The sequence below is a fragment of the Petromyzon marinus genome, unplaced genomic scaffold, assembly GCF_048934315.1.
Source record: "Petromyzon marinus isolate PM22_M1 ecotype Great Lakes invasive population unplaced genomic scaffold, UKy_Petmar_22M1.pri1.0 PM_G_Scaffold_33, whole genome shotgun sequence".
In the NCBI taxonomy this organism is placed as follows: Eukaryota; Metazoa; Chordata; class Hyperoartia; order Petromyzontiformes; family Petromyzontidae; genus Petromyzon; species Petromyzon marinus.
Window position 1 is genome coordinate 143,210 of NW_027422906.1, and position 16,171 is coordinate 159,380.

The following is a 16,171-nucleotide window of genomic DNA, read 5'->3' on the forward strand; positions in this document are numbered from 1 at the left end:
GTGACTGCAGTAATTCATATTCTTAGCTCTTTCGGTAAAGTCACCACGTTGAAGGGAAACAATAAAGTAATAAAATATATATATAACAATAAAAGTTCTCACGACGTTTCGACCATAACACAAACGGTCGTCATCAGGTGTGTCGGTTTGCATTAATTAATTTACTGTTTTATATATTTTATGTTATTGTTTCCCTTCAACGTGACTTTACCGAAAGAGCTAAGAATATGAATTACTGCAGTCACGAAAGCTTTAAATCAAAATTTTACCGAAAGAGCTAAGAATGTGAAATACAAAAACATGTCGTAACTCGTGGTCAAAGTGCGCCATCTAATGGCGAAATGGGGGCATTACAGGAGAAGGGGAAATTTAATTTAGCAATAATATTTGGACAAGTTCGGCGGGCCGGATTATAAAGCCCAACGGGCCGCACTTTGCCCACGTCTGAGCTAGACACAACTCTTTCACCATACGGCAGGATTCCTCACGTTGGCTATTAGGCCACGTGACATCACGCACGTTATCTCTGTTCTTGGGGGAGCTTGGCTGTCATCTCGCTTTATCTCTTATCTCCAGCTATTTTAACAACAAAAAAAACACTCAGTGGGACACTCCAAGAGCATTTGACTTACAGCCCACCGGTTGCGCATTTACTTACCGTGACAATGTGTGTTTCCCTCAAGTTTAGTTCAAATAAATGTTTAACGAGGTGAGAACTCAAGGGACCAGGATAGTCTCATTATTTAAAATCGATCCCCCGAGTCCAAGGTTGACAAAAGAGTAAGCAACAAAGAAAGTACAGAAATTATCAAATAAAAAATCTGAAGAAAAACAACAACAGCCGCCATTCACCGCTCCGCCACTAACTGGTGGTAATGTCACCAAATAGCTTGCGCCTTTGAATCCATGGTGCCCGTTTCGAAGGCAAGAGGTCATTGGACAGGCCCAGATCATTGTGGGTTATCTGACCGAGGTAAATGGCAGATGCACGGCCTGTGATCCCCACTGTGCCAACTTGTGTGTTTTAGCCGCCCACTGCTCCACTCTTGAGCGTCGCTCCTCCACCCTACATTGATGCTTGCAGAGCGACTGCCTCCAACTGCCCAGTAGCATCGTTCATGAGCCTCCTCCACAGAGGCCGATCTTGACAACGCTGGTACCAATCCTTGGCAAGTCCAATCAGCTTTATATTCTCCTGTACCACAGCAGCCCCTGTGTTCTGTAGCTTGTACCATGACCATTCAGTCCCTTCTATCTGGCTAGACAGAAACTGATTGGGCATGCGGTGGCTGGGCATGTGGGCTATGTGACCCAGCTACACACAGTCTAGCCTCATTGAGGAAGTCACTGGTGTGACTTTGTCCAGATCTTTCAAGAACATGTGAGTTCCTCACAACACAGCCTGGTTAAACGCAGGGTGGATTGGAGGCAGGCCAGCCTGAATGTTTCAAACCGATGCAAAATGTTCCTTTAAATGTGTTCAGTTCCACGAAAACAAAACACGATCATATGAGGAATTGAAAACATTTCCCTCCATTATTGCTTGTAAAATTGCCCTTTCGCCCCCCCCTCCCCCCACTGTAGGTGTCTCAGGTGTGCGATGCTATCCGCTCCTCCATCATGTCACGTCACGAAGGCTACAATATCCGCTTGACCATGCAGTTTGGGGAAATGGCGACGGTGCTGCAACAAGCTCGACAACAAGAGGTAGCCCTCGCCACCTCGTGGCAAGCCCTGGACTCAATCATGCAGTTACAACAGAGTCCCTAGAGGGCGTCAGTAATGGTCGTGTCAGACATTAGCCCTGGGGTATTTATTTACAGAGAGAAAAAGCAACGTAGGAAGTTCACAACGCCCATGGTAGATTGACAACGGATTTGTTGGTAAAGTCACGTAAAATAGAAATAATAATAAAAGGAAATGAATAAAAATAAAACCTACGACGTTTCAATCGCAGCGCAAGCGGCGGTCGTCATCAGGGTTCATATTGGCCATGCCATGTTCTGACTGAGTTCGTACCGGATTGAGGCTTCACTTGAGCCTAACGAGGTGCAGAGTAATGGGAGAAAACTGGCAGAGGAAAAAAAACCCTATAGAGGAATCGAGCCGGAGGACTCCACCATTTGTGGAGGTGCAGATGTGCGTGTTTGGCAGGGGTCTTACACGAGACCAGCACTTAAAACATTCATATGCCAGGTTCCTAAACTTAAATACAAATTGTTGGCTAATCCTTCACTCACAACGCTCCTCCACACGTGGAATTATATCACATTTGTATAACATCTAAACATGATCCTGGCCCACTCAGTTTTTATAATTGTCAAGTCAAAGTTGATTTCCTGCTCAAATGTGCAATGGTGTTGTGTTTTTACGGCCCTTAACCAGTCTTATAAATGTCACATTTCAATGATGGGTGTGAGTCGACCCATAGGACAACCACTGTTTACTTCCCTACTAAGTGGTACTAATTGTATTGTCCCTGGAGGGCTCATAGGCTGAGTCAACCCCCAACCTTAGGATTTTATTGGTTTTTAATAAGCTATTAATTCCATAATTGGATGTTATAAATTTGAGCGCTTTTCAGTTTTGTTGCATAGATAGTATGAGTTTTCAGATTTTAGTTAGACCTTTTCGGCAATGTTAATTGTAAAATGTTGTGAAATGTATTCTAATATATTCTTAGCTGTTACTGCAACTGCTTTTAAAATTGCTTTGTACTTGCTGTGCTTTCGTGATGTTTCATGAGTGCTGACCCAGGGCTCACTGAAATAAAATACATCGAGACTCTGGGCTTACACTTGGTTATAAAGTTAATACTGGTAGGAACCTCCTGGTTATTACACCACCAGCCCACAGGGGATTATTGTTGGGTCCGTCCGTCGTGCATCCACAAATGGGAGGGGTGGGACTGGGTGGAGAGGGGAGGGTGGGGAGGGGCTGGGTGGGGAGGGGAGGGTGGGGAGGGGAGGGTGGGGAGGGGAGGGTGGGGCTGGGTGCGGTGGGTGGTGGAGGGGCTGAGTGGGGTGGGTGTGGCGGGGTGGGGAGGGGAGGGAGGGGAGGGAGGGGAGGGTGGGGCTGAGTGGGGATGGGTGGGGCTGGGTGGGGAGGGGCTGGTCACCCCGTGGTGCCCTTATAAAACTCAACGTGTAACCTACTCACGCCGGCTCATGCCCGCCCTCAAAGTCGAGCATATTTACGGAATACACCACGTGGTGGTGCCGCCGTTGACCCTGGCCATTGACCGAGCAGCCCAACGTTCCTACTACCAGCTCCCTCCGCAGGAGAATCTGTTATGTTATCTTATGGTTGTGCCTCTACGTGCCTTTGGCCTTGCTTTACATACCCTTTAACTCTCTAAACATTGGGCCTCGCTCTTTGGTCCTTTAGGTAAAGTCACGTAGTAGGTATAAAATAAATTAAATCCGCGACGTTTCGGGCGCAACACAAGCGTCCGCCGTGAGGTGGGACAACCACAGCAAGAAAACAATTGCTGAAGTGGGCAAAAGGGCTGCTGTGACAAGAGGCTATGTAGGTAAGAGAGGGGTTCAGGAGCCAGGGAGGAGAGAGTGGAGGGGGTGTGGAGTAGGGGCAGTGGAGTGCTGCAAGTGAGTCACATCTAGATTGGGTCTTGCGTTTCATTATCAAGTTACATTTTCCGAAAGCGCACCAACCTGCTCTCATCCGCTTATTTTGTAAGTTTGATCCCAGGCGGCCTTCAGTTGTATGCGTGCCTCTTATGGCAGCCAGGATGCGTTCTTGATAAACGGAAGACTTCGTGAAACAGCGCTGTAGGAGGTCATCATAACATGCTTCCAATGGAGATGCATTACCGAATGAGCATTGGTTTTCCTCTGACCAAATATGAGCACTTTATTGGGGTATCAGTACCCGCCTTAATTACGATACTGTACACATGATAAATGTTTAGAGTTTTTATATGTATTTAAAACAAGTTCAGTGGTTAAAGACGTAAGAGTTATGCCTGTACATGTGTAGTGGGTTCTTTAAGACAGCGTAGAGACGAATCGGTAGAGGCAATGCTTATTTATTACAAAGGTGCTTAACACAATACAATACAGCCTTCTACTTGAAGGGGTAACGGCCCCTTCACCCGCTGCTAGCTGAGGAGGTACGGCTTCGGTCTAACTCGCCCTATTCCTGGGCTAGGGTCTCGGGGTCCTCCGGCTAAGGGGGTCCTAGGGGAGGCTAGTCTGACCTGACCCAGCCAAGGTACAGGTCTCGACCACTGGCCACACGGGACCCGTCCCTGATAAGCCACCCACACAGACACACACTCACCTAGCCACCCACACACTCAGTCACTCACTCACCTAGCCACCCACACAGTCACTCACCTAGCCACCCACACACTCAGTCATTCACTCACCTAGCCACCCACACAGTCACTCACCTAGCCACCCACACACTCAGTCATTCACTCACCTAGCCGCACACACACACACACACAGTCACTCATTCACGCACTCACCTAGCCACCCACACACTCACTCACCTAGCCACCCACACAGACACACAGTCACTCACCTACCCACCCACACAGACACTGTCACTCATTCACTCACCTAGCCACCCACACAGTCACTCACTCACCTAGCCACCCACACACTCACCTAGCCACCCACACACTCAGTCACTCACTCACCTAGCCACCCACACACTCAGTCACTCACTCACCTAGCCACCCACACACTCAGTCACTCATTCACTCACTCACCTAGCCACCCACACACACTCATTCACACTCACCTAGCCACCCACACACTCAGTCACTCATTCACTCACTTAGCCACCCACACACTCATTCACTCAGTCACTCACCTAGCCACCCACAGTCACTCATTCACTCAGTGACTCATCTAGCCACCCACACAGTCACTCACCTAGCCACCAACACTCAGTCACTCACCTAGCCACCCACACACTCACTCATTCACTCAGTCACTCACTTAGCCACCCACACAGACACTTAGTCACTCATTCAGTCACTCACCTAGCCACCCACAGTCACTCACCTAGCCACCCACACAGTCACTCATTCACGCAGTCACTCACCTAGCCACCCACAGTCACTCATTCACTCACTCACCTAGCCACCCACACACTCAGTCACTCACCTAGCCACCCACACACTCAGTCACTCATTCACTCAGTCACTCACCTAGCCACCCACACACTCATTCACTCACCTAGCCACCCACACACTCAGTCACTCACCTAGCCACCCACACACTCAGTCACTCACCTACCCTATGCCCAACTTCCTTCATGTCTCCACGCTCATGTTCAATCGATTCCAGTTCGATGTCAAACATGCATCTCTCCATACTTTTATTTTCAAACACTGTTCTATTTTCTCTTGGGGTTTATATTTGCAAGCGTATTAACCTGCTAAATACACGCACTGTACAGAATGCCAACCCATGTTTTTCAATGGGATTTTCAATGAGTCGGGGTATATTTTTACCAGCCCCCCCCAAAAGGGTCTCTTTGGCATTTATTTCAGAGCTCTCCGTTATGAAATTAAATGGGCAATATTAGTGCCATGGGCTACAGCAAGAAAGGAGCATCACTCGTGGTGGGAGCAAAAACTTTGGCTATGAGCAAGTTGAGAACCCCCCCAAATTGTAAATTAATTGGAGCCGCTAAAGTTACGGCACCCGAGGACTGCCAAGTGAAATCTGGTTTGGGGCTCATGGACAAAATAGCAATGCACACGGCAGACAAACTCGGCAGGTTAAGGAGACTAATCATAATTATTTTAATTTCAACATTCTTCATTTCCACTGCGACCTTTAAAATCTTTCGGTGCAGTCAATATAGAAATCTAAATTAATCCTCCAAAAAATGACAACTAAAATGTAAACGCGTCAATTGTACTTTCGACCTATACCCACGGTTAACTTTCAACAAGAGTGATGGGACATTCACAAATAGTACACAAAGTGACAATGATGTTGACACCGACGTTCAATACGGCATGAAACATGTTGAGTTGTCTTCTATGAAGGCTGGGCAGTGGAGAAGCACAGTTTGAGGGTGTAGAGGTATGGAACATCTGAGAAAATAAAAACAGGGGAGCCACATGACGTCTTCACTGGAGCACACAAAAACTTAAAACAATGAAGCAATTCTTAGGAGGGTCTTTGTCGATGTCAACAAACTCGTTCAGGGAGCTAAGATAACGTTGAGTTGTGATAAGTGAAAGTGCTTGGCTATGTCAACTTTCAATTCCATTCTGTATATGCAAACAACAACAACGAAATCCAAATCGCCCATAAATAACAACCTGTTAATATATAATACAACAATCTACAACTGCTTTTGCTTCCTGCAATTTCACCCAAGGCTGCTAGGCAGCCAGTGTACACAGATGGTGCTATGGTAATAACAAGCGCCCCCCCAAATCTGAACATTAGGTGCTCAACAGAGCGTACGACCAAAGATTTGCCGATAATACAGCACCGCTTCAATGTCATCGCACCAACACAAATGGCCAACACCCCACAACTTACTTGCGTTCTTCAGGGGGTGATGGTTAATGCACGCCAGAGCCTCCATGGCATCGTTCTTGGTCTCCCACTCCATCAGGCCGGACATGCTCCTATCGGCTGGACACGTGGACGGACCGTCGCTCATAGAGTCATTTGGGTCGTGTAAAACGCAACACCCTTCGCCATTTTGATTTAAAGCTTTCGTGACTGCAGGGATTCATATTCTTGGTTCTTTCGGTAAAGTCACCACCACGTAGAAGGGAAACAATAAAATAATAAAAATATAACATAAAATTCTCACGACGTTTCGACTGCAACACAAGCAATCATCATCAGGTGTGAAAACCACAGCAAGAAAATTTTAAAAAAGTGGCGGTTATTTTTAACGTTAGCACCACGGAGAGCGATTTGGCAGTTGTTCAGATGGACGAGTCCATCTATGTTCTGAAAAGAGGAGGGGGGAGACGAAAATAATGGATGCGGTCTGAAAGCCACCGTAAGCGTGAACAATCAATTAAGACCCGAAATGGTTTATCAAATCCTTCCAATGATTGCTAAGCCAGAATCAATCTTCTCGGTTGAAATGGTCTGTGTTTGTATATATTTATTATTTTGTTGTTTCCCTTCTACGTGACTTTACCTAAAGAAGCCGTGTTTAAAGGGTGGTGTCAGTCGTCGGTGAATTTCTGCAGCAGGAAGGCTTCAGTCCGATGCCTTGGCTACGCTAACACGCTTCAGTCAGCTTGGGCGCGAGTGAATAGCAAGGACTGCTCTCGGGAGAGAATTTCTCACAGGGTTTCTTGAGCATGGCCTCATAGCACACGTTGCAGATCATCTGGTGTCGTGCTGTAAATCAAGCGACGATTGCATGGAGAATACAGTACACGATTTATTCTGTGCCATGACACGTAAGATAAATAATAAACATACTTTGCGGGACTTACTTTTTCCAGAAAACACTTTGAAAGAGCGGGGCCTCGCAATCGACATTTCGTCGCACAGCTGCGGGGACAGAACGGGCGGCGTTCACGTTATAGTTGGTAACAGTTAACGTGCACCGGTAAAGCATTCGGGAGATGTCATTTTAATTGCGGGCACAAATCCCGTTGTCCATTTTTTAATTTACATTCGCCAGCTTTGGAGCAGTCTTTCAAAGTGCTCAGATTATTGTGAACACCAAGCATAGACTCAGGGGGAATGCAACCATTTGCAGAAACAATGTCCAAAGACTGAAATGTAAACCTTTCGAATACGAATATGAATCGTAATGTATTAAACAGGACAAATTAACGCGAGGTGTTGTCTAGTCTGTAACAAAAAAGTCCCTTTGGAACATCGACTGCATTATTTATACATCTTATGTTTTAACCGCTGAAAGGAAACTACATTACACCATTTTACATTTGTCCCGTCACAGGAAACGTGTCATTGGCCACCACAAACTCCACAACATCAATAGGCTCATCTTAAAAACCCACGATTGTTTCATGTGCAAAATTTGGACTTGAATATTTATAAAAGCTTCACCTGGGAAAACTTTTAAAGAAACCGAACGCGCTCCCCTTCTGCGCTGCTGGCAGCAGGCTGAAGGGGCGGCGGGGGCACGGACCTGCGCGAACATCTCGGCCGTGATGTCCGTGGGCGCGTTGAAGAAGTGCAGCACCGCGGTGGGACGCTGGTTGCGGTTCTTCGCCGCCTTCTCGCTGTCGGCGTAGCGGTGGTTGTGAGAACCTGCGTAGTCCCTGTAGCTGTCGGTGCCGTCCGGCAGCTCGAACGCCTGGCCCGGCACAATCGACCGCTGCCTCGACACGCTGCCGAGACGAGGGCGGAAGGGAGGGAATAGCGCGAAGAAACTGTTTTTAGTTTTTATTTTATCACGTTCCAAATTTCACGTGCTCTTTGGTTCGATTCGGTAAAGTCACGTGGGTAAAAAATAAAATAACAAAAAATCACGACGTTTCGGCCACAACACAAGTGGCCTTCATCAGGTGAAGGGACCGGACTGTCCAGAGGACAGCGTTGGAGTGAAGACAGCAAGCCCAGGTCGCGTCCTTTAAGCTTGTGATCGCGGCATCTTTCGAGGAAGGTCAGCGTCTCGATGAGCTTTGACTTCTTGTCCCGTTGTCTGTTGAAAGCTCTAACAGATAGGTGAAAGCCCTCCCCGTAGAGCTTCAAATCTAGAATCCAAATTTCACGTTCGCTATTTCAATAAAGGCCCTCCCCGTAAAGCTTCAAATCTAGAATCTAAATTTCATGTTCGCCACTTCAATAAAGGCTCTGGACAGCAAGTCACCGGGGTCCTCGTGAGCTGTGACGAGTGTTTCGTTCACGGTATTCATCAGCTCTCTTTTTCACCATCCTAAAATTTAGTCACTTGCACTAAATATTTACTAAAGTTGTCTTCTCTAAATGGAAAGCAGTATCCAATTACATTAACAGGATATGACGAGTTACATTTACCAATTTAACACGGGAACAAAAAGGCTCACCAGAGGTTGATTTTATTTCCAAAGATCTGAGACATATTGAGGTGAAAAACCGCCCTGTGCACGGCGTACTGATCTCCCATCTCGACCATGGCGGCTCCCGGCTTGCTCTTCAGGAACTTAACCTACAAAAATAACAACCCGTAAGACGGTTCAGCATCGCGCAATCTTGCACGAAAATATCTACAAGTTTCGTTGTAACGCATTGTTGAAATGTGAAGTGTTGGCCGAGGGGCCATTAGAAAACATGCACAAAGAACACTTCGCATTGGGTACATTTTTGTAAAGAAAATGACCAAATGTGTATGTTGTCAATCGGTGAACAAATTTGGTCGTGTGAATCTCCCACTTTATATAACACGATCAGCGCACGACGTGCACCACACGCGCGCGTACGCATTGCACCGCGGTTGAACCTTTGGAAGAAAAAAAACAGGGACTCATTTCAAAGCAGGTGCGCGCAACACCCAGCGAAGGCACCTTCTCCACGTCGCCGAAGAGGCAGAGGATGTTAAACACGCGGTCGCAGTTGAAGCGTTCGGCGTCCAAGTCGTACACAATGAGGACCTTGTTGTCGGCCTGCTGGTTCATCATGGCCTGCACGTGCTGGCCCTGGGTACCACCCTGGGGCCCAACCTGGTTGCCCATGCCTACTCCCATGCCCATTCCTCCCCCACCGCCCATGCCGTCGCGGCCAGATCCATAGTCGACGCCCGGTGGTGGTGGCTGCTGGTGGCCTGTGACGCAAACACACAAGAGGGGGAAACGCATAGTGAACTAGCTGAAACTCTCTAAACTTCTCTGAAAAACAGATTTATGACAACCATCATCTTACACACGTGTGCCCTTTCCTATAAGGTCAGGTAACCCAGGAATCACCACTCTACTCCTTGGAGACACTGGAAAACATTGGTCCAGAAGACTCAGTTGCCTAGGGAATAGACTAAACTAGTTTTTATTTTAGGTTGAGGGCCACCAAGCTAGAGCTCTTATTCAGCATAGCTTGTTTTAAATACCCAATACATCTGATAGCTATTGGAAATATCGTCTCTTAAAACACAAAGCAACTCATACGTTGCAATTGTTAATCGCAAAAAAAGGTTTTTAGGATGCACCTTAACACTAATTCCAAATAAGAAATGTTCTCAACAGGCAGCAGGTTCTTTCAATCTGACAGCAAGCTGAAGGAATCCGAAATTATAGCATTCGCAACAAGGGGATTACCTCCACAGTCGCCACCACCGCAAGCGTGTGCTTTGGGATGGTCGCCAAGGAGAGACGTTTGCTTCGCTGGCATCATTGCATTGTCCTCTGAAAACAACAAAAAAACGATCACCAAATTCACCCACGGGAAACATAAGCGCTCATTGCTGCACAAAATAAGGACAATCCAAAAAATGCATTCTGCACCCAGAACATTCACATGACCAACACATTAAGAAATTCCGGGCACACTCCACACGGGGGTGCGCTGCGTCTGTCGATAAAAACAATTGGCGGTATTTTTAAAATGCAGATTTCACATGGCGCAACATAAATAACGAGCACCATACAAAATACAGCGCGTAAAGAAACGCTCATCGCAAGAAGAAGAAAAAACAAAATTTATTGGAGGTGTACAGATGCACGCGACAAATTGTTCCGAGGTGCGGCGTCAGCGAGTGTCCGTGGTTGCCGCCTGCGATGCCCGCTCGTTTCTTACCCAGTCTACGCTTCGACGGGAACACAAAGTTGCCCAGAGTCGGGCGGCGGCTGACGACCCATCGCGAGGAGGATGCAACAGAAAGGCCGGCGCCTTCTTTCCTGCGCCAACAGCAGTCACGCTCGGCACAAATGGACCCCCCCGCGTTGTCCATGCCACCGCACCTCTCGCTCTCCGGCGACCCTTTTTGGTTTGGGGCTTAAAATTGGGACGCTTGAAGTGGGCGACGGGGCCTTACGAACCTTTAAAATGAAAAAGATCGCCGCTTATAAACCGATGCGAAATGCGTTGTGTCTGGCATCAGCAATGTCAAAAGCCTCGTTTGCAAACAAAACTTTAGCAAGGCAGTCTAAACGTACGAGCGTGGAGGTAAATTCTCACCAACGGAGCGATTTTAAGCCCCAAACGCATCGGCACGCGTTCCGTTCGGCTTATTTCCAAGTCCCGTTCGCGGTGAATGCGGGCTTTCGTCGCTCCCGGCTTCTTCGCGGCGGTTCCGGTGCTTTGCCGGTCTGTCAGCGCCGTGTCCCCCGGTGCCTGCGGCTGGACGCAGGTTATCCGATGGCCTCTGCCAAGCGGCACGTGGCGGTTGCGGTGCAGCGGACGCGGCGTGCTGCGCCGAGTGTTCCGTGACGTGGCGCTGCAGGCGTGGGGGGCGCGGGTCGGCCGTGCGTGTCACAGCGGCGGCGGCGTGTTGGTTGCTTGGTCCCCGGTGCCTCCCAAGTGCCGACGAGGATGTCGCCAATGTCGCCGTTCGTGTCGTCGCCGTTCACGTCGGTGGCTGTTGGCTGCCGGGCGCTTGATTGCTCGTGTGTTGCTTGCAAATTGCCTCGTGTGCTTGTGTGCGGCAATGCTCGCAGATGCTCCTTGTAGCGTTGATGTTGGGAGTGAGGAAAATACTCTTCGAAGCGTTTACGGAAATTTGGCGATTAAATCAAACCGCACCGTGTCCCTGAAGCTCCCTTGATAAAGTGGCGAGACTTACCTCTTCGGAAACTAATATCTGTGCGTACACACAATGTACTCGGGACAAAGATACCATTTTCCTGTTCAGGCTCAATCGTACCAAATTAAAAGGGTTACTTTATAATAAGTGATATTTTCAATCGTAAATATCGGCTTTTCTGACATCCTCTAAGCTTCTCCGCTTAGTATCCAGACACCACATAATGCAGTCAAGGTTTCTCAACCCTACAAAATATAAAAACGCAACGTGCAATGTCCACCTCAAATATGCCAGTGAAAGTTGGCACCTACTTCTGATCCAACAGACACACACCCTGGTAAATCTAAATATAAAAGTAAAACCTTGGATTGCGAGTAACTTGGTCTGCAAGTGTTTTGCAAGACGAGCTAAAATTGAAAATAAATATTAACTTGATAAACGAGCGAGGTCTTGCAATACGAGCAGTGTACGTGTAGACACACTTTGTACTGCCGTGAGTCACGTGATCACACAACTGATAGACGAGTGCTTTGATGTACGAGCGCTTTGGATTACAAACACGTTCCCGGAACGAATTATGCTCACAATGCAAGGTTTTACACTGTAGTGTAAAAATGCCCAGCCTTGATACACCCCGAACAACCGAGTACCCGCCTATGGGCCACATGCACTTGACGTTGGGAAAATCTTCAAAGCTGATCAAAATCTAAAACGCCACCAACTTAATGGCAATGTCTATCGCATGTCCAGTACCAGGGCAACAGCTTTAATGGTAACAAAAAAATTAATCCAATGGATTATTGAACACTCCAGCAGCCACATGCCTCCTTGTGAATCCTGTTCTTCACAACATTCACTTATACTGCCACATTGTTGTGAAGGGTAAACTAGAAAAACAAAGTACAAGGGCAGGAGTTTAAAACCAATCTGCCCAGAGTAAACTACGCAAGCTTAGCATGGGCTAAAAAAACACAAAGATTATTTAGTTATATGTTGCGCTAGCTGTTACTACCCGGCTTCGCCCGGGACTTGGATCCACCACGCCCGGCCGCCTTTGTCTCCCCAGTGGCGATGTTCACACACCACAGCAGTTACTCGTTTGAGGCTGAGTCGACCTAGGGGAGGCCCAGGACCGGTTAAAATAATCGTCACCGATGGTGGCGGTGAGCGGGAATCGAACTTGGGTCGCCGGGTTCGTAGCGCAGCGTAGCGCTAACCGCTACACTACGGGTCACGTGACAGATTTGACGTCACAGCTCACTTGCCGTGCAAAAAATAAATGCATTATCGAGCTCCCCCCCCCCCAAAAAACAAAAGTGTATTTGTGTAATGTTTGCACGGTGTACAGTCTGGAAAGTACCCACATGGCAAATTTCCAGTTTGTTGCATGTCGGGAAGTACGCTAAACATTTTGAACAGACACACATATTCACAACTTTGCCTTTTATATATATGGAGAAGATAGGTATAAACGAAAATAACCTTGACCAGCTCTACACAATTGCAGTGATTGCATGATTGATACAAAAGAGGGGAATGGCGTTTCAAATAACTTCCTGTGACAACGACCAAGTTCTGTAGATTGTAAACAGTACACCAATGTGCTTCAAGACAACCAAGTGTCTGCAGGTGTGACATTTTTCTGCAACCAAAATCTCAAGTGCAGAAGCTGCATTATCCTCTTGAGAACGCTCCAAACTTCCCCCTCTACTTGGCCACTGATCTTCAAGTATAACACGGCAAAGCCGGCCGCGTACAGAAAGTCAATGCCTGTTTCATCACGCCGTGCACACCCCCCAGCCCTTGCGTTAAAAACGTCACCCCCCACACACCCGAGGGCTCACCACCACCAGCTGTCGAGAGAGCGCGGCTCTGATATGCTCAATATTGGTCTTACCTTGCTTGAGGCCAGGGTTGGTGAAGTCCCAGGTATCAGAGTCATTTTTAAACACATTCAGACGCGTCGCCTGTAAAGAGGACACAGCAGGGGGAAAAGATAAACATTATTCGTGGCCAGCATATAGGGCATAGATGCTGGGAAAAAATTATATAACTTTAGAACCTTCTTTGGTTCTTTCGGTAAAGTCACCACGTAGAATGAGGATAAAATAATAAAATAAAACAATAAAATTCTCACGACGTTTCGGCCACAACACAAGTGGCCTTCTTCAGGTGAAAGGAACAAACCTGTCGTCCCGACCTTGTGTTGTGGCCGAAACGTCGTGATAATTTTATTGTTTTATTTTATTATTTTATTCTCATTCTACGTGGTGACTTTACCGAAAGAACCAAAGAAGATGAATCCTTGCAGTCACGAAAGCTTTAAATCGAAACTTTAGAACCATTTAAAATTTACAAGCATAATAATTATTAAGCGGTCATTACCCCCGAGACAATTACGGCACGCAACTTGCGGTAAAGCCGAGGTACTTAACGCAACCCTTAACCTCCTGGGAGATGAATGAATAAGAGCTGCCACACGTAGCAAGTCAACGATAAGCTAAACTTTCGCACCGTACGTAGCAAAAGCGTGCTTATCGGAGTTGTGGGAAAACAGTGGCCTTCTGCCACCAGTTTTTTTTTTAAGATCACGTGTTGATTATCCCTCTTCGTTGGAACAAGCTCCCTTCGTGTTTGCAGATAAAAATCGCTATCCCTCGGTGGCCTATTTAAATTCCAAACTTGTTTAATCGCACATAAGTTTGGCATGCTCTGCCTAACTCGGTATTATTTATTCGCAGTGTTCCTCGTGTACTGTAAAGCGTTAGCCTTGATCGTATACCTCAAAAATGTTGAAGTGCCATAACCCCGTTATGAAAATGATGCATTCGTTATTACTGTTCTGTAATTTTATTTCCTGCTAACAATGTAACATCTCCCCTCAGGTACTCTGCAGGTCTCGCAAAGCAGCCTATGGCTGAATGTTAATCACCCGTCACCAAATAAAATCGATTTGAAAACCAACTCTACCCTTCCCACTGGATGCGAATTTTCCATTAACTGGCTCAGGGCACTGGCTCAGATGAGAACCACCCTCACACGGTAATATCAATTGGGAAAAGTTTGACTTTAGACAACGGCAAGGATGCCCGTCATGCACAATGGGTTGTTGTAGGTTGTGGGGCTGTGTGGTGGGCAGCTGTAAAATCCATTGGGTGCATTGTATTTCTATGCTGCCACAATATATGCTACACTCCTTTACCCCGCACACAAGTAAAATAACCCCCACAACAGGCATCGAGTGCGGAAGCCCTCATCTAGCAATGAATTGCCGTGTGTATTCAGCATTATTTGCTCACCAAAGTGGTCAATTCATAATATTAAATGAAATCTTTGGTCTGCGGGTGAAAAAACCCAGGTTGTGGTGCACACACTTGTGAATGTACAAAGTATCGGTTGTACTTGCCCTTGCATAGTCCACTATGAGAGTACAGCAGCCCGAATAGATGTCCGCTCCATTCAGGGATGAGTTCGCTCTCTCGGCGCTCTCAACCGAAACAAACGTGGCCAAAAATTAAGGAAAACACGACCATTTCATTTTAAAAACAATACATTTAGCATCTCCAAAATAACATGTAAAATTACGTGAATGGCGGACATATCGTTACGGTTATGCATCTCGTTGAAAGGATATTCCACAAAGGCCTGCAGGCCATTCTTCCTGAAGATAACAATGCGTTGCAGAGGCCCAAATGGTTTGCAAATGTTGTAAAGCACATCCTGCAGGACCACATGGAGCACACAAACGCAGCGAGGTGATTTTGCACGCATTACCAAGTAAATTTGAAAAGCTTTTTTTCCAGTGAATTTTTAAGATCGAGCCATACAGGACATCAACGCTTTCCAAAATCAACATTAGGTCTATATATTGTTTTTTATTCAATGCCATTGGTGGACTTCAAAGCACAAACAAAAAACACGACTTCAATTGCCTCAAATGAACCAAAGGATCAATGTAATTTCGTTAGCAAAGCCATTCACTGTAATCCAAAACGGACATAATTTCACTCGTATAAATGAAACATGCGCGTGTGTGCGTGGCACACCCGACAAACTATTCACACATTAATGTCCAGCTGCTGTAAGTGTAACAATGCCCACCGTGGTGATGGGGTAGATGGGGTTGAGAATGGTGAAGAGCAGGATGTGGTTGCTGTTGCCGTTGTCCCCCGGGACGCCAGGGCGCCAAAGCTTCTAGCTGGTAGAGAAGTTAAAGTAGGCCGGCTGCCCGCACACGTAGACGGAGCCCTTGGACGAGTAGTCGACGCAGCTGCGGGAGCTCTCCGGGTCTTCAAACTCCACCAGCGCCTGCCGCGTCTTGGGTATCATCACCACGTAGCTGCACGGAGGGAGCGATTCAAACGAGTGCCGTTATTCAAAGATGTGGCCGACTTTAAAACGCATGCCTGTTGTTGTTAATGTTAAACACGAGGTTGGTCTGCTCCAAGTCACCTCATTTGATCTCAAGAAATGTTTCAATGCATGCAACGGAGTGGAGACTGGTTGGATGCAGGTTAGATGCCAC

At 47.0% G+C, this 16,171-nt stretch overlaps 1 protein-coding gene across 1 annotated transcript; it reads right to left on the reverse strand.

The window, feature by feature from the left end:
* Nucleotides 1-5,332: 5,332 nt before the first annotated feature.
* LOC142915639 (heterogeneous nuclear ribonucleoprotein L-like) lies at nt 5,333-15,839 on the reverse strand. Its single transcript, XM_076061358.1, has 11 exons — nt 15,748-15,839; nt 15,281-15,366; nt 15,053-15,149; nt 13,544-13,613; nt 10,223-10,309; nt 9,479-9,735; nt 9,002-9,123; nt 8,122-8,323; nt 7,457-7,514; nt 6,534-6,629; nt 5,333-6,076 (listed from the first exon to the last, which is right to left on the reverse strand). The coding sequence occupies exons 5-11, from the start codon at nt 10,296-10,298 to the stop codon at nt 6,021-6,023; spliced, it is 867 nt and encodes a 288-aa protein (XP_075917473.1). The 5' UTR covers nt 10,299-10,309; nt 13,544-13,613; nt 15,053-15,149; nt 15,281-15,366; nt 15,748-15,839; the 3' UTR covers nt 5,333-6,020.
* Between the last annotated feature and the right edge of the window lie 332 nt (nt 15,840-16,171).